Source organism: Schistocerca gregaria, chromosome 6 (assembly GCF_023897955.1).
Source record: "Schistocerca gregaria isolate iqSchGreg1 chromosome 6, iqSchGreg1.2, whole genome shotgun sequence".
NCBI lineage: Eukaryota > Metazoa > Arthropoda > Insecta > Orthoptera > Acrididae > Schistocerca > Schistocerca gregaria.
Genome location: NC_064925.1, coordinates 336,328,821 through 336,347,245, shown reverse-complemented (window position 1 = coordinate 336,347,245; position 18,425 = coordinate 336,328,821). Strand labels below are relative to the sequence as shown.

Genomic DNA, 18,425 nt, shown 5'->3' with positions numbered 1-18,425 from the left:
ATGAGAAGTCATTGATTATGAAAAGACATTCTCTCCTGTGGTCCGACATGATTCAGTCAGAGTTTTATTAGCCATAGCAGCTTCACGATATATGGAAATTAGGCAGTTTTATGTTAAGGTTGCTGTCCTGAATGGGAATTTGAAAGAAGAATTTTGAATGGAGCAACCAAAAGGTTTTGTTGTAGAAGGCTCAAATAACGTTTGCAAAGTGAATAAGAATTTATATGCACTCAAACAATCACCACTTTGTTGGAATCAAAAATTTGTACAGTTTCTGACAATGTTCGGTTTTTACAACTGAACAAAGGCAAATGTGTTTTCCATGCTTTAACAGATGACACTGGTGTTTACCTGGCACTTTATGTGGATGATGGCTTGCTTGTTTGTAAGTCTCCAAAAATACTGGAAAATATTTTAACAGCAACGGGACTAATTTTTGAAATTACCATGTGTGGCGTCGCAACTAGTGCGAGCGCACAGTTTTCTATCAAATATTTACTGTGAAATGTAGACAGACTGTAAAGTAGCCATCAGATTAGCATATGTGCTGTAGCGGGCAGATTACCGGTGTCCGTTCGTCTGACGTCACGACCATATGGCATGTCTGTACCGTGAGAATGTAAGACCTGTGCGCTAACTAGCCGCGTGTATAACGTGGAACTTTCATCTTTAATAACTTCTAACTGAGGAACCTGAGGAAATTAAAAGTTAATATACTAGTTTCTGTTATGAATAAAAATAAGTCATCCAAATTTGAGCTTTGAAACCTGCATATTTTGGAAATTAGAAAAATCTTACAGAAAACGCAAATTTCTACAATTTTCGAGTCTAAATAAATACCATTATGTATAGATCACCTTCAGTGACCATCCAACTATGAAACAAAATCACCTTCCGTGCTTTTGTATTTATTTTGAGAATTTTACTTTTAGAAATTCACCTATAACTTTGTTAAAACCATAAATGTTTTGAATTTTTGTGAACAGTTATTTTATATGAGTAGGTGAGAGTGAATGAGTGTGCCTGAGTGAATGAAAGAGGGACATTCGCCATTCTTTGCAAGTGTATAAAATCTAGGTTGGAACTCGCAAGTGTTCAGACGATGTAACCGTGGGAACAGAGTCGCCAGTGGTTCCCCATCTTAGTGAATGTCGGATGTCCAAGAGTGTATGGTATTGTACAAGCAGCCAGAACCTTCGCGAGTATTTAAATAATTTCTGGAAATAAAGTAAAGTCTAGTTTTCCTTTCGGTTTGTTAAATTATACAGTAAATTTTGTGTAACAAGAAATCATGACGTAAATGATTCAGAAGTCATGACTGGTGCGTGCTAGATTTTGGCGCGAGGCGCACCCAAAGAGTTAATTCTGATTGGCTGTGTGATGTGTGAGCCAATGAGATGCGAGGACGGTTAGCAGGCTAGGAGAGTGAGTCGCGAGTGGATGAGGGGTCGCGAAGGAACTGTGATCGAGAAGAGACATGCTTGATGTGTCCTCGCGAATAATGTGTAAAATGAAGTCATAAAACGGCTTCATCGGTTCGGTACTGTGCGATTTGAGACTGGAAGAGTCCAGTAACGCGTAGTGTGAGTTTGAGCGAGTTGTGACTTTTCGTTCCGCGAAAGACGCGAGTAACTTTAATAATTAAAAGCGTGGCGGTACTTCGTAAACTTTTACTAAGTGCTTATGGCGAGCATTAACGTTAAAAAACGAACTATTATTGAACATCGACTGCAAACGTGTATGTTAGAAAATCGTCTGTGTTGCAGTTAAGTAAATTCCGTAACTTTGAAAGTTAATTCTGGCGGGGTTTGAGTGTGGATAGAATTGTGAACTGAACTTTCTTCAAACGTAGATTAGCGGGCTGATGATCAGGCTTAAAGACAATAAAGAGCTTAAATAGAATTACCAACTTCGCTTTCTCGTTTGAGTAAACAATTGCTACCATTCCAATAACTCAATTTATTTAGGAAGATTGCTCATAGATTGTATTTCAGCAAACATGTATCGCGGCCTCCGGTGAGCGGCTATTAAATTGCAGTTTCTTCAACACTGCTTTTCTGCAATTTTTCCAGTAGCTGCTATCAGGAGAGGCGAGTGCAGCAACTACCTAAGAAACGAGGTAGGTGGATTTTCTTTCAGGGAAAGGAAACTGCGCGATAAGAGCCTGACCCGTCGCAAGTGGTGCATCGGCCGGGAAATAAAAATAGTAAATTCCAGTGAATTTCAAAAAAAGCAGTAGTGACAATTACCGGACAATACAGAAGTGCTCGCTATGTGTAGGAACTGTGTAGCGTACAAATTGATATCGCCACGTGAATAGGAAGGACAGTGAAAGTGTCCGTGAACTGTAATGTGTTGTACGGAACGGAAGAATTTTTCGGTGACTACGCGCCGATTGGAATAGCAGTCTACGACGGCGTCTGGCAGACGACGAGCTACGGAGACTACGCAGAGGCGACGACAGCAGTGGCAGTTGGCAGCGCTGATTCGAGCGGGGGCCCGGAAACTGGTACAGCATTGCAGTGTATGGTGAACGGACCCGCAGTTTCATCTAGCAGCAACGCAGCACGCCGAAGCACAAAGTTAAGTACAGTGCTTTTGAAAACTTTGTGTGTTTGTGGAGTCAAACTGAGAAAAATGGCTGAGTTTCAACCAAGTGACAAAAAGGCGGAACTAAGTTGTGATAGTGGGATGGAGACAGGGGAAAATGACCCCATGAATTTTAGTTTAGACGTGTCTCAACCCAATTTCAGTAGTAGTTTGACTGATTCATCCTATGTTAATTATAGTTTGGAGTCAGATCCAAATATGTCAGTGCCCAGTGAGTTACAGTTACCCATGCCGGTAGTTAATGTTAATAGGGACATTGTATCAGCAAATGAGGGGGCGAAGGATAATGTCGCCAGTATGCTGATGAATCTATTAACTAAGATGAACGTGTTGGATTCCAATATGTCAAGTAAGATGGATTCCAGTATGTCAAAAATGGATTCCAGTATATCAAAATTGGAAACTAATATGTCACAAATGGAAACTAATATGTCAAGTAAAATGGATTCAAAAATGTCTAAATTAGGATCTGATTTAAGTAATGAGATGACTAAAATGGGCGCTGATTTAGATTCCAAAATATCCGATCTCAGAGACTGTTGGAAGCAAGATTTAGCAGTGCTCAGTAGTAAAGTAAATGTTGAAATACAGCAGGTTAAACTAGAATGTACAGAAAATATTGTTCAAGTGCAAAGTGAATTGACGACACGAATCGAACAGGTTACTGAGGATCAACAGCAATTTAAATCCCATGTTGATGCAGAATTAGATAAAGTATGTGAGCACATAAAAGTGGTAGAGAATTCCAATGAAATTAATCATGCCGCCTTAGAATGTAAAGTAAATGATACCAAAATTCGGTGTGAGAAACTTGGAGAGCAAGTTGTAAATAAGGTCAATAATTTAGAGACTCACATAAGCCATTTCAGTGAAAGTGTGAATGAGCAACTTTGTGGGCATGAATGCAGACTAACCAAAGTAGAACAGTGTGTTTCTAACCATAGTGGTAGTATAATTTCCAGTGGAATAATTGAATCTACCGAGGTTGCGTATGTTACCCACAGACAGTTTTTAAAATTTGACCCAAGTAAGAACATGCACCCCAGAGAATTTTGGAACGATTTTGAAGACGTTTTGCCGAAAGTATGGAGCGATAAACAAAAGATAGGCTTTATCACTTCAAATTTGATGGGAGAGGCCAGAGTATGGGGGAATTTAGCCTCTGAAAAATACGCGAAATTGTCAGAATTTAAATTAGCGTTCTTTGAGGAATACTGGGGAAAGAGAAAGCAGATGGATGTTCTTAATCGGTTCTGGTCGGGAGAGAAGTATGACCCCAAGAGAGAGGGCATCAAACGATTTGTTCAAAGGTGGGTAACAACTCTGTCCTACCTTAGTAATAAGTTAGAAACAGAACAGATCATATTAGGGGTAGAAAATAAGCTACCGTGGAACTGGAAAACTAAGATCATATCTGCGCCCCGAGATAACATTGACAAGTTCGTACAGTATTTAGAAAGGGTTGAATCCGTCCAAAAAGAAGAAGAAAACATGAGGAGGGAGCATCGCCCGCCTGCTAGGCAGAATGACAATCGCGCGGATGTAAACATTAATAGGATGGGTGTTCAGAGAGGCGGCGGATACCGTGGCAGTTCACGTGGTAGAGGAAGAACATATGTTAACAGGTTCAATGAACGCGAGCAGTATGACAGCGGCCGACAGATGTCAGGAGGTGAGGCGGTCAGCTGGAGGCATAGTGATGACGCACCGCGCTCGGAAAACCATTAATTGTCTACGAGTGTGCTGGCGATCGTAGGCAACAGCGTTTAAAGTTAAATCCGCTGGCAAAACCATTCATAAGAAAGCAGCCTGAACGACCACCTAACATAAATGTTGTTGCTAAAAAATTTAGGGAGGATAACGTAAAACAGACAGAGATAGTAGCTTTAAGTCAAGTGGAGGTTAATGAACCAATTAACTGTAAGAATAATCATAAGAAGCCACTTATTGAAGAACTAAGTACTAGTTATAAGGGTAATAATCAGAAAGACATTATGCACAGTAAAACTAATGAAGAGCTGTCGGATAGGGGTGAGAACAGTAATAATGGCAGGGTTGTGACTGTGCTTGATAAGATAATTGATGTTGTAGATAGTTACGAAGAAGAGGATAGATTAGAGGAGGAGGTAGAGGTTAATGACGACGCCTTGGATAGGGTCGTAGAAAAGGAGGTTAATGAGAAAGAGGGGGAAACATTTGAAAAATGTTTTGACTTAGCAATAGTGGATAGGCTAATAGGAGCTGCCACTAGAATTGAGGGTGATAATAAGCATGAAATAAACCCTGTAAGTGTGAATGTGATTGCCACCCAAAAGACAGGCTTCGAAAGGAGAGAAATTGTGCAAGATTTATTGGAGGAAGCAGAACCCAAAATAAATAAAGAGTACTTAGGGCAACCGATAGTAGAGCTAAGAGTATTAAATGAACCAGTTAAATGTTTGATAGATACTGGATCGGAAGTCTGTGCAGTATCCCAGAACTTGGTAAATGAACTCCCTAACAGTAAACAGATTGTTAAGATGCCAGTAAGTGGCTTGAACATTGTAGTAGCAACCGGTAAGACTAAGAAGACAGTAAAACAGGAAGTGTTTCTACCCATAGCATTTAAGGAAGTAGAAATAAGACAGAACTTCTTAGTTATAAATGGACTGAGTGTAGACATATTGGTGGGGGCTGACTTTTTGAATAAATATGAAGGATGGGTGAATTTTTCTACCAATGATGTTATGGTAAAAATTAAGGGTAAACTAATTACTATACCTTTCATCGGTAAGCAGCTATGTGAGGATCCTGAGCAGAATGATTTTCCTATATGTATTTGTAAAACAGAGAAATTCTTGGAGGGCTATAATGAGTACGGTGGCAAAAAAGTAGAGGATCCGTCTGAGCTTGTGAGTGTCAGAAATAGGATCGAGGAGAAATTACTAGAATTAGTTGATATTGATGAAGCAAGGAAAAACGATTTAAGACAAATACTAGTCAAACATGCCGAGGTTTTCTCAGATCAACCAGGGCTAGTAAAGGATTATGAGTGTTTTTTGACAGTGCAGAAAGACGCTCATTTCTTCAAAAAACCATTTGCAATCCCAGAAGTACATAAGGAGGCAGTACGTGACTTAATTCAAAATATGTTAGAGTGGGGAATTATTGAAAGGGCTGTTAGTGTGTACAATAACCCGCTAGTCATAGTTCCTAAGAAGGATGGCTCAATTAGACTAGTGTTGGATGCTTGAGCATTAAACAAAATAGTACTACCTGAGAGTGACCGTCCGGAGAATATTGAAGAACTGCTACAAAAGTTTAAAGGTGCTAAGTTCTTTACATCCATGGATGTGACCTGTGGATATTGGAACCTACCGTTAGCAAAGGAATCAAGAAAGTACACGGCATTCTTATTCGAAGGTAGATGTTATCAGTATAAGGTGGTGCCGTTTGGTTTAAATATAAGTGTATGTGCCTTTGTAAGAGCTATGTCGCAGGTATTAGGGGACCATCTACTAAGAAGAATTACAGTGTATGTAGACGACGTTTTGATATCGACACCAACGTGGGAGGAACACTGTATGTTATTGGATGAAGTATTGAGGGCCATAAAATTGGGGGGTATGAAATTGAAGCTAGACAAAACTGAATTTGTGAAGAAAGAAATTAAATTCTTGGGGCACATAGTGAGTGGCGATGGTATCATGCCGGATCCAGAAAAGATTAGAGCAATAAGGGATTATGCTGCACCTACAACACGTAAAGCATTAAAGGGGATGTTTGGTTTGTTTGGGTTTTATAGAAAATTTGTGTCTGGACAATTATTCAATGCACCGTGCCTGCGAGAACTCTTAAAGAAAAATGTAGTTTATAAATGGACTTCTGAGTGTCAGAAGGCGTTTGAAGAATTGAAAGAAGCTCTTATTAATAGTAAGATTTTGAACCATCCCGATTTTTCGAAACCATTTTGTCTGGGATCTGATGCTTGTGGTTACGGGTTAGGAGTTGAACTATTTCAGTTGGAAAAAGAAGGAGAAGAGGAAGTCCACAAGACCATAGCCTTTGCGAGCAGGTCATTGCAACAATCCGAGAAAAATTATAGTATATCTGAACTTGAAGCATTAGCTGTTATTTTCGGCCTGCAAAAATTTGAAAAGTACCTTTTAGGACATGAAATTTGGATCTACACAGACCATAGTGCCCTTACATATTTAGACTCATGTCAGCTAAAACATGCTAGATTAAGAAGGTGGTCCCTGTATTTACAGCAATTTAATTATAAGATGATATACATTAAGGGTTCCGAGAACATCGTGGCGGACGCCTTATCAAGAAGTGTGAAAGATACAGGACAAGAAGGGAAATCTTTAAGAAATACCGATAATAATGAAGTAATGTTGGCCATCATGCAGCTCCAGGACGATGGCTTAATTAAGCGCATTTGTAAGAACCTACGGAGGGAACAGAACCAGGATGACAACATTAAATTAGTAAAGAGTAGATTAGGTCATCCAGACTACCCAAAATTACTGGTCTACTATAAAGTGCATAAAGATGTCTTATTTAGGCGCAGGAAAGACAGTGAGGAGAATTGGAAAATATGTTTTCCGGAGCAACATGTAGATGCACTTATAGACTACGTACATTGTAAGTATGGGCATAATGGCGCTCGTAAATGTATAGCTAAGTTAAGTGAAGTGGTAATTTTTGATAATATGTGGAGAAGGGTGCAACAGCGATTAGAATCCTGTGATCGTTGCCAGAAAGTTAGGGCCAACAATAGAACTATCCAAGGACAGATGTATTCAGTAGAACCACAAAATCGGCTGGATTTAGTAGCTGTAGATTTATTTGGTCCACTACCAGTGTCTAGAGGGGGATGTGAATATGTGTTTGTGATGGTGGATGGGTTTACTAAGTACGTAAAATTTTACCCAATTAAGAAAGCCAACTCTAAAGTATTAGTGAATAAGTTGGAGAAGGACTATTTTGGGAAGATAGGAGTGCCAAAGGCAATATTGTCAGACAATGGGCCCCAGTTTATCTCTAAGAAATTTAGTGAATGTTTACAACAGAGAGGTATCGATCACATAAAAATCTCCGCGTACTTTCCTCAAGGGAACATGTGTGAGCGAATTATGAAGGAGTTAAACAGATTGTGTAGAACATATTGTCATAAAAAACACTCCGCTTGGGCCAATTATATTGAATACTTCGAAGAAGTAATAAACCATCTGAAGCATGAAGCCACAGGATATGCACCAGTAGAGCTAATGTGTGACATTAGGCCGAATAATATTTTATTCGACCTGGTCGAGTTTCCAAATCTCACAGACATAGCCATCGAAGAGAAGGAGAGACTGGCACGTATTAATATAAGAAAGAAGGCCCTGGAAAGAAAGAGAAGGCATGACGCAAGAGCTGATCCCACTAGTTTTCAGGTAGGGGATCTAGTGCTAGTGAAAACTAGGGAAAGATCTAAGAAACTTACGTCAGAAACAAAGAAGTTTACCGATGAGTACGTGGGCCCATTTAGAATCGTAGAGAAGCCTCACCCAAATGCTTATAGACTGGAGTTTGTGAAATCACATAAGGTGTTAGGGCTTAGGAACATAGTGGATTTGAAAAGATATGTTCAAAAGAGAGACGTGGCCAGGAGTGAGTAGATACCTCAGAGAGCTTTGCACTCTTTGCAGAGCTAAGTGCGTGACGAGCACTAGGTCTCGAGTCGTTTGACAATATTTCTTCCACTTTCTTTTCCGTATTGTCAACCTACCTCTTCTTTCATTCAGAACTAAAATTCTATCGTCTTTCCTTCTTCTCTATCGTAGTTTTTAAGTGATAAAGTGTTTAAGTAATGAGTAGGAAAGAACCTCAGTGCAGTATAGGTTAAGCGTAAGGAATGAGTGTAAGAGAAAATCAAAAAGGATTAAGATACCTCAGATAAGTAATAAGTCTCAGTAAAGTAAATGTTTGGCCTAAGGTGTGAGTAATGCCCTTAGAAAGGTAAAATAACTAAGAAATGTAAGAGCCTCAGAAAATATGGTGACGAACATTGAAGCTGTTTGTTAAGTAACAGAACGATATGTTAAGACGTAGCATTAAGCTAATGTTTAGGAAAGGAAATGGAGCAGTACAGCAAAACTGTCTGTTCAATGAAGTCAGAGCCTCAGGAGGTGATTTAGTGGTAAAATGAGTAAAGGTACAGTGCAACAAGGTTGACTGTCAAAGGGGTAAAGGAAGTTAAGTTAAAGGGACAGTGCAGCAGGACTGACTGTCAAATGAAGAGAAATATGTGAGAAAAGGAGAAAGAATGAGCATAGTGTTTGGCTAGCTCGATATTAGGAAAAAGTGAGGCTACGAAGGTGAGTAAATAAAAAGCTTAATGTTGGTAAACAGAGGAGATGTTTGTAAACAAAAGGAAGTGAGGCTACGAATGTAAACAGAGCTGAGGCGACGTTGGTAACTCAGGAGGTGGATGTATGTTAGAAAGTATGGGTAACGAGGTTTCGCAGATTAGTAGGAAACGCTTTAACAAATACTAACCTGAGTGTGTGAAGTATGAGTATGAGAGTTGTAAATTAAACCCGAATGTGACTAGAGAAAACCTGATGTTGACAAGAAATTGAAGTAACTCCAGATATGTGAGATGAGGAAAGTACCCATGACATCGATTCCATTTTTGACCAGAGACACACAAAGCTCCCCAAGTTTGTCGTAGAGATTAGTATAAGGATTGTAGTGTTGATAAATAAATAAGTAAATATGTATTTTTCAGTGTTTAATTTATGATACAGGACTACAGGAGATTGCCTGGAGACAGAATTGTAATATTGATAATTTTGTGTATATTTTATATTGTTGTGTATTGTACAGGAACTGGAGAGTCACCAGTGCTGGCGGAGATTTATTATGTATTTGTGAACTATTTGTAGGAATTGTTTTTCTTAGTATTTCTTATGTAACCATAACTTGTTTGATTATGAGATGAAGAAGTAATTAAAGAGTAAATGTGCCACTTCGGTACTGCATTAGGAAAGTCAATTCACTTTTCACTTAAAAAAAAAAAAAAAAAAAAAAAAAAAATTTGAAAATTGTACATACTGTAAAGTAAATTTTATCAAAAATATGAGACTTTAGAGTCAAGCAGATAGCGCCATTTATCGCTGCTGTAGGTTAAGACGTAGCAGTTAGAAAGGGAACTGAGGCCAGCTGATGTTTCAGGTGCGCCGAAGTAAACAGAGGTGGTAGCACGAGACTTGAAATGGACCTCCCAAGCAGGACCCGGTCGAACTACGAGTGCTATCAAAATCTTAAGTGTAAGTGGTAAAAAAGTGACGCTCACCATAGCGATAGTAGTGTTAGTGTGCGTGTGACGTACATCAAGATAGTATTTAGGTTTGTTTTCTCTTTCAGGAATTTGTAAATAGAATTTTGTAATCTGAAAAATTTTTTTTGAATGATGATAAAAGTGCATGTTTAGATATAAGATGTTTTGTAGGTCGTCAGCCCTAGGTATAAGTGGATGATTGATGTACAGGAACTATAAATGTTAAATAGCTGTTTGAGTAAATCTTTAATAGAAATTTTTTAGAAAACTAAAAGTTTGTCATGAATGAAAAAATTTAGTTTCCTCAGGAGGTGTGTGGCGTCGCAACTAGTGCGAGCGCACAGTTTTCTATCAAATATTTACTGTGAAATGTAGACAGACTGTAAAGTAGCCATCAGATTAGCATATGTGCTGTAGCGGGCAGATTACCGGTGTCCGTTCGTCTGACGTCACGACCATATGGCATGTCTGTACCGTGAGAATGTAAGACCTGTGCGCTAACTAGCCGCGTGTATAACGTGGAACTTTCATCTTTAATAACTTCTAACTGAGGAACCTGAGGAAATTAAAAGTTAATATACTAGTTTCTGTTATGAATAAAAATAAGTCATCCAAATTTGAGCTTTGAAACCTGCATATTTTGGAAATTAGAAAAATCTTACAGAAAACGCAAATTTCTACAATTTTCGAGTCTAAATAAATACCATTATGTATAGATCACCTTCAGTGACCATCCAACTATGAAACAAAATCACCTTCCGTGCTTTTGTATTTATTTTGAGAATTTTACTTTTAGAAATTCACCTATAACTTTGTTAAAACCATAAATGTTTTGAATTTTTGTGAACAGTTATTTTATATGAGTAGGTGAGAGTGAATGAGTGTGCCTGAGTGAATGAAAGAGGGACATTCGCCATTCTTTGCAAGTGTATAAAATCTAGGTTGGAACTCGCAAGTGTTCAGACGATGTAACCGTGGGAACAGAGTCGCCAGTGGTTCCCCATCTTAGTGAATGTCGGATGTCCAAGAGTGTATGGTATTGTACAAGCAGCCAGAACCTTCGCGAGTATTTAAATAATTTCTGGAAATAAAGTAAAGTCTAGTTTTCCTTTCGGTTTGTTAAATTATACAGTAAATTTTGTGTAACAAGAAATCATGACGTAAATGATTCAGAAGTCATGACTGGTGCGTGCTAGATTTTGGCGCGAGGCGCACCCAAAGAGTTAATTCTGATTGGCTGTGTGATGTGTGAGCCAATGAGATGCGAGGACGGTTAGCAGGCTAGGAGAGTGAGTCGCGAGTGGATGAGGGGTCGCGAAGGAACTGTGATCGAGAAGAGACATGCTTGATGTGTCCTCGCGAATAATGTGTAAAATGAAGTCATAAAACGGCTTCATCGGTTCGGTACTGTGCGATTTGAGACTGGAAGAGTCCAGTAACGCGTAGTGTGAGTTTGAGCGAGTTGTGACTTTTCGTTCCGCGAAAGACGCGAGTAACTTTAATAATTAAAAGCGTGGCGGTACTTCGTAAACTTTTACTAAGTGCTTATGGCGAGCATTAACGTTAAAAAACGAACTATTATTGAACATCGACTGCAAACGTGTATGTTAGAAAATCGTCTGTGTTGCAGTTAAGTAAATTCCGTAACTTTGAAAGTTAATTCTGGCGGGGTTTGAGTGTGGATAGAATTGTGAACTGAACTTTCTTCAAACGTAGATTAGCGGGCTGATGATCAGGCTTAAAGACAATAAAGAGCTTAAATAGAATTACCAACTTCGCTTTCTCGTTTGAGTAAACAATTACTACCATTCCAATAACTCAATTTATTTAGGAAGATTGCTCATAGATTGTATTTCAGCAAACATGTATCGCGGCCTCCGGTGAGCGGCTATTAAATTGCAGTTTCTTCAACACTGCTTTTCTGCAATTTTTCCAGTAGCTGCTATCAGGAGAGGCGAGTGCAGCAACTACCTAAGAAACGAGGTAGGTGGATTTTCTTTCAGGGAAAGGAAACTGCGCGATAAGAGCCTGACCCGTCGCACATGGGTAATGAAATATACTTCTGTGGATTGGAAATTGAACAAAGCCCTTCTGCAAAAGAAATCCACCAAAGATACATCAATTGTTTATTTCAGAAGTTCAGTATGTATGATTCATAGCCGAACTTCACTCCTTTTGATGTTGGAACCAAGTTGCACAGTAGACATTCCTCTGCAAACCAACATGAAGTAAAGGAGATGGAAAGGAAACCTTATCGGCAGGCAGTCAGCAGCTTAATGTTTTCAGCAACTGTCTCATGGCCAGACATCATGTTCGCTGTGAGCATGGTGAGCAGGATTTTACATAAGGCAGTCTCGATCATTGGCATGCTGTTAAAAGGATTATGAAGTATCTACAGGCTACCAGGAACCTGACCATTAGGCATAAAGCTGACTCTACTGGAGTGGTGGTCTACTCAGATGCCGATTTTGCTGGTGACTGTGAGACTCGTCGGTCAACAATAGGCTATGTGGGTTTGTTAGCAAGCGGGACTGTGACATGGTGTTCACATATGCAGAAATGTGTAAGCAGATCAACAACGGAGACCAAATACATAGCAGCTTCAGATGCTGATACTGAAGTTGTTTGGCTGCATGGTTTTCTCACTGAACTTGGTATTCAGTTAGACCAACCAACAACACTACATGTTGAAAATCAAAGTGCTATTCGACTGATTAAAAACACAGAACATCACAAACATATCAAGCACATTGACATTAAATACCATTATAAATGTGAACATGTTGAAAATAATGAGATAGAAGTTTATTGCGTTTATTCTGATAAACAGCTGGCAGACTTACTCACAAAACCTTTAACAAGAGCCAAATTCATATCAAAGAGAAAAAACTCTGTCAGTGATCTCAAAACAACTCAATAATACAAGTGTGTGAGTGTTGACAGCAGTGAGCTCGTTGTATTGAGTTTTTTTAGTGGCTTCAGTTTCAATTTTTGTGGTGTGATTGTGCCAGCTATTTATGTTAATTTTGTGTGTCCCCGTTATCCATGACGTTATAAAATTGTATCTTTGCTTTTTGCTTTGATGTCACGGTTATGGTGTAACTTTTGGTTGCAATAAAGAAAGGAGCAATACGTTTTTTTTTCTCCAATTTACCGAATTTCGCTCTGTGATTTTCTGCCAAACATAATTAAAGACATCACCTATAATACATACTTTTGATACTGTTTTGTCTACATTGCCACAAATGATTATGTCATACGATAGAACTGAGTGAAAATATGCTAGCAGTACTGTATTCATGTCAGAATAACGAGAGATTTCTGAGCGTAAAGCAGAGAGATTAATAATTTTTAATACAGTCTGTAACGATTTTTTTAGAATTGCAGTTTCCTTATTTGTCACAGTGCCAACTGCTCTTGTCTGTATTAAAGAATTTGAAGGAACTGCTTTCCTGTCTCGATTCACAAACATGCATGATTTCTATACATTTCAGAAAATTCATCAACTGAATTCTCTAAAGCAGTATGTGCATAAATTATTTTACATTTCATTGTGTATGTAAAGAAATACACACAAGAGTGGATAAACAACTGACTGAAACAAGTGCAACACTTGTGGCTATCTCCTGTCCACAACCTCCAGTATGTCTGACCAATTTTTCGCACGCCCCCAGCTTCAATTTGCGCACACAACGATCTGTCTCTGTTGGTGTAATGTACATATTGCACCACACATCCAATTTTCTGCTGCAAGGAGTACAGTTCCTTCTATAAATATAGCTCATCAACAGAAGTCAGTAGCCAGGGTGAGTTATACTAAATTTTTGGGTGTACCTTTACATGACAATCTTAGTTGGAAAATTCATAATTTTGGATCTCCTAAAGCGACTAGGTTACACAAGTTTTGCAATCAGAATAATTGCTAATTTTGAGGATATAGAAATTAGCAAGCTAACATATTTTGTATACTTTCGCTCTCCGATGTAATATGGAATAATATTTTGGAGTTACTCAAAACTTAGGCAAAATGTATTCACTGCTCTAAAGAAAGTGATTAGAATAGTGTGTGGGTATAGTCGCACACCTTGCTGGCATCTGTTTAAAAGGTTTTGATTTCTTACAAAAGCATCACAGTACATTTACTCAGCACCGTAATGAATTTTTTTTCAATAACATGGACCAGGCTAAAAACAACAGTGACATTCGTGATTATAATACCAGAAGAAAGAAAGATTTACTCTATTCTCTACTTAACCTCTCTTTGGCACAGAAAGGGGTAAAATATATTACTGTAAAACTTTTCGATAAATTACCAGAGGAAAAAAAAGTCTGAAAACACAGTAATAGTTTCAAACATAAATTTCCCCTTGACAACTTCTTCTGTACCACAGATGTATTCTTCAATAGGAATAAATAAATCTATATGTGTAATAACTTCATCTTGTGCCAATTAAGCGAATGGGGTAGGTAATAAAAATTTTAAGCTTTCTTATGCACTTCACACGTTCCACATCTGTGAGATTGATCAATGGAACGCGTAACTAACTAGCTATTGATCCTGTTTCGTCATTTGTATAAAATTCACTTGGGAAATGACTTGATTAGTACAACATATACGTTTTGGTAACATGAACACATATTTTATGGTTAAATAACATGGCCAGTTTGGAATTTATATTTCAGAACACATCGTAATCGATGGGTCATAGAGTACGGTATATCATTCGGATGTCAGAGTTCCAATGTGAACTCGTGTGCTTCTGGCTCCCGCCAAGTTTGAGTAGCATAGGAAGCTATTAGGATGGAGTTGGTGGGTAAGGCGGTTGATGTGGTGAAGGATAGTGGATACGTCTTGAAACAAGAACTGCCCACATATATTAAAGTATTTGGATTGGAAGAATCTGTTGGCTTGTTCGTTCATGGCTTTGAGGTAGGAAAAACATAATTCAAAATACAAGCCCAAGACTTATTATTATTCAAACGATCAGCTGATTAGACGCGAATGATTTTGCAGGTGAAATCTTCTCCGGATGTTTTGCAGGATAACTCCAGTGAATGTAAGTTTTGATATTTTACACGGTTATATTTGAATGCTAGATTTTTTTAAAAGTATTACTATTATTGATTACTGCCATCTGTGGCCACTGCTATTGTTATTGTCCACTTAGGACTTGAATGCGTGCCTGGATTACCTTAATGTTAGTATTAATTCATCAGTATTGTTGCTGTTGTCGTGGTTTCAAGTTAGGTAATAAAATTCCGTCGCCAGAAAAGAATTCATACGCAGTGAACAGAAGATCCTTTAAATCGCTCAACATTTATTCGTTAGGAGAACCCGTTCGCAAGTTCTGAATAGTATTTGGTAGCGCAATAAAAGTTGCATGACCATTATTGGTAAGCTGTCATGGCTCTTGATTAGTTCGTATTTTGGCCTGATTGACCTGATTTTGGGAACTGTTTATTCGCCCATTGGCCATTCAGCACTTCAGTATCGCACATGTCGGTTAAATACAGAAGTGTAATACCAAGTGTAATACCAAGGGCGTCTGAATCACTGATGGCGGCTTGTAAGAAGCTATAAAAAAAGTTCTACTTTCGAGCCTGTTAAAAATTTGTTCTCTTACTAAAATACTGTAAAAAAGAATAAACATTATATAAACATAAAACACCCGACTAAACTGTTTTCTTTTCCCATTTCCCTGAGAGCTAGAGCGTGGGGGTTCGGTGTGGATACTGCGAACATCAGGCTTTGACCAGACCATCTTGTCTGCGTAGAACCTCTTGAGTTGTTTCAGTTGTTGATATTAATCACAGTGCTTCCCAAGACCCTTTATTAATATTTGTTGTATGTATTGGTTTGCAGTTGTGTATTAAACGGTAAAATGTGAATACTGAAGTTGTTCTTTCCTGAGAACATGCAGGTCTTTTGTATGGCTTAATGGCATCGTCTAGGATAAAGTGTGTGGAGTAAAATATTGTCCTGTTAAAAATTCCAAGTCGGGGTTACTAATAAAGTAGGTAAAATTAGATTTAGTGGGAATTAGTGAAATGCAGTGGCAGAAATAGGACTCCCAGACAATGTGTATTGGGTCTATAAATACAAAACCAAATAGGGCTAATGCAGTGGAAGCCTAATAATGAATAATAATGTGGGTAAGCTACTATGAACAAGATAGCAAAGATGTTATCGTAGCCAAGGTAGACATGAAGCAAACCTAAATCAATGCAGATGGTGGAAAAGAGGAAACATTGTACGATAAAGTAAAAAGTCATTCAGGTAGTTAAGGGAGACAAACATTTGTGACTGGAGACTGGTATTCAATAGTAGGATGATATGGACTGGGAGAAAGTAATGACGGGCCGGCCCCTGGTAATATATTGAGGTCAACAGAACCTACCAGTAGTGGATGGCTGCTTTGTCTTCTAATTTATTGATGTGGACTTCTGTGCTGAAACAGTAAGAGATTTAACAGAAGATTGACAATATTTTTGTATCTATATTATTTTTTGGAATGTTGTTGTGGTGATAGTGGTATAGGTCAGGTTCAAAGATGACAGTTTGGTTTTGAGTTGGCAAAGCCAAAGAATGTGAGTATACAATCTTAGTTATCTATGACTCTGTGATTAGTAATGTAGACAAAGTCATAGGTTAGGTTGGTAGGTTGGTAGTTAGCCTGGCACTATGAACGGCTTCCGTTAATCACACTTTTGCACTGACCGTATTTTAACTAACGCAAACACTTGGTTTAAGAATTGTGGAAGAAGGCTCTGCGTTGGAAGTGACCTGGAGGTTTCGGAAGGTTTCTTGAATATTACTTAACACTGCACAGAATTTGAAACCGGACTGGAAAAAATTTCCTTGACTCTGAGAGAAACTGAAGAAATTGCAGAAAGGCAGGAAATGGAGATGGCACCTGGGAATGAACAAGAGATGGTTGGGAGTTTGAGAGAGACCATTAAACAATGACTGACAAAAAAGGAGGAAGAAATACTGTATGTAATTAATAGATAACTGTATCAGATGAAGTACTGAAATTAGCAGAGGATAAAAAAGGGAAAAAGATGAGAACTAGTAGAAATCCTTGGAAAAATCAGGGGACACTGAATTTAACTGGCAAAAAGAGAAAATATAAAAAAGGTGCAAATGATGTCTTATAAATGAGAGTGTCAGTAAGTGCAAAATGGTTGAACAGACGTGGTTAGATAACAATTACAAAGTTGTAGAAACATGGAAGACTGGGGGAAAGATAGATGCTGCCTACAGGAAAATTACAAAGACCTTTGGAGAGTGGAGAAGTGGCAGTATGAATATCAGTGGCTCAACTTACAAGCCAGTATTTAGCAAAGATGGAAAGGTGAGAGGTATAGAGGGCTGTACAAGGGAGATATATTTGAAGACAGTATTGCAAAAATGGGGTAAGATGCACAGAAGTTGGACAAAAATATGAAAACTACATGAGAAATCTACATCTATACTCTACAAAGCACTGTGAGGTGCATCACAGAGGGTTTATCCCATTGAACCAGTTATTAGGGTTCTTTCCTGTTCCATTCAGGTATGGAGTGTGGGCAGAATGATTGTGTGTCTCTGTGCACACAGAAATTCTAATCTTATCCTCACGATCCCTACGTGAATGATATGTAGGTGGTTGTAATATGACCCTAGAGTAATCATTTGAAGCCGGTTCTCGGAACTTTTTTAATATACCTTGTCAGCATAGAGGCTTAGTCCTCCAGTTCAGATCCTTCAGTATCTTGGTGACACTCTCCCATGGATTAAACAAACTTCAGTATCCCATTATTCATATCTGGTATGGGTCCCACACACTTGAGCAATCTTCTAGAAATGGTCACACGAGTGATTTGTAAGCAATCTCTTTTGTAGATAGATTGCACTTGGCGAGTATTCTACAATAAATCGAAAGTCTACCACCTGCTTTACTCACAACTGAACCTATGTGATCATTTCATATCCCTACAAATTGTTACATCCAGGTATTTGTACGAGTTGGCTGATTCCAACAGTACTCGTTGATATTATAGTCATAGGATACTACAGGTTTTTTTTCCATTCTGTGAAGTGCAGAATTTTACATTTCTTAACATTTAGAGCAAGTTGCCAGTCTCTCAACCACTTTGAAATTGTATCAAAATCTGACTGAATATTTATGCATCTTTCAGAGAGTACTTCAGTGTAGACATCTGCAAAGAGCCTGATTTTACTATTAATATTGTGTGTAAGGTCATTAATAAACCATACAAACCGCAAGGGTCCCATCACACTTCCTTGGGCACTTTGAAGTTACTTCTGTATCTGGCAGTGACACTCTATCCAATGTACATACTGTGTCCTCCCTTTCAAAAGTCCTCAATTCAGTCACAAATTTCACTTGCTGCCCCATATGATCATACTTTTGACAATAAATGCCTTTCAGAAATGAGGAAATACTCCATCTATCTGGTTGCATTGATCCAAAGCTTTCACTATGTAGTGTGAGAAAAG

General features: G+C 38.4%; 2 protein-coding genes across 2 annotated transcripts in view; both read left to right on the top strand.

The window, feature by feature from the left end:
• The first annotated feature begins 157 nt into the window (after positions 1-157).
• LOC126278872 (uncharacterized) lies at positions 158-12,309 on the top strand. The gene is made up of 4 exons (XM_049979147.1): positions 158-173; positions 272-381; positions 5,454-5,627; positions 12,082-12,309. Exons 1-4 carry the CDS (start codon positions 158-160, stop codon positions 12,307-12,309), a joined length of 528 nt encoding a protein of 175 aa, XP_049835104.1.
• A 2,113-nt stretch (positions 12,310-14,422) lies between these two features.
• LOC126278341 (uncharacterized) overlaps positions 14,423-18,425 on the top strand; it is a 138,102-nt gene continuing 134,099 nt past the window's right edge. The window contains exons 1-2 of the mRNA XM_049978378.1: positions 14,423-14,852; positions 14,937-14,979. Of these exons, the coding sequence (XP_049834335.1) occupies positions 14,724-14,852; positions 14,937-14,979 (172 nt within the window). The 5' untranslated portion in view covers positions 14,423-14,723. The remainder of the gene's footprint in view (positions 14,853-14,936; positions 14,980-18,425) is intronic.

What these genes read in the sequence shown, in the direction of transcription:
- LOC126278872 (XM_049979147.1), top strand. An exon ending in ATGTGGATGATGGCTTGCTT is followed by an intron (nt 382 to 5,453) that starts GTTTGTAAGTCT and finishes AAATTCTTGGAG; the next exon opens with GGCTATAATGAGTACGGTGG. An exon ending in TCTCAGATCAACCAGGGCTA is followed by an intron (nt 5,628 to 12,081) that starts GTAAAGGATTAT and finishes TATGATTCATAG; the next exon opens with CCGAACTTCACTCCTTTTGA.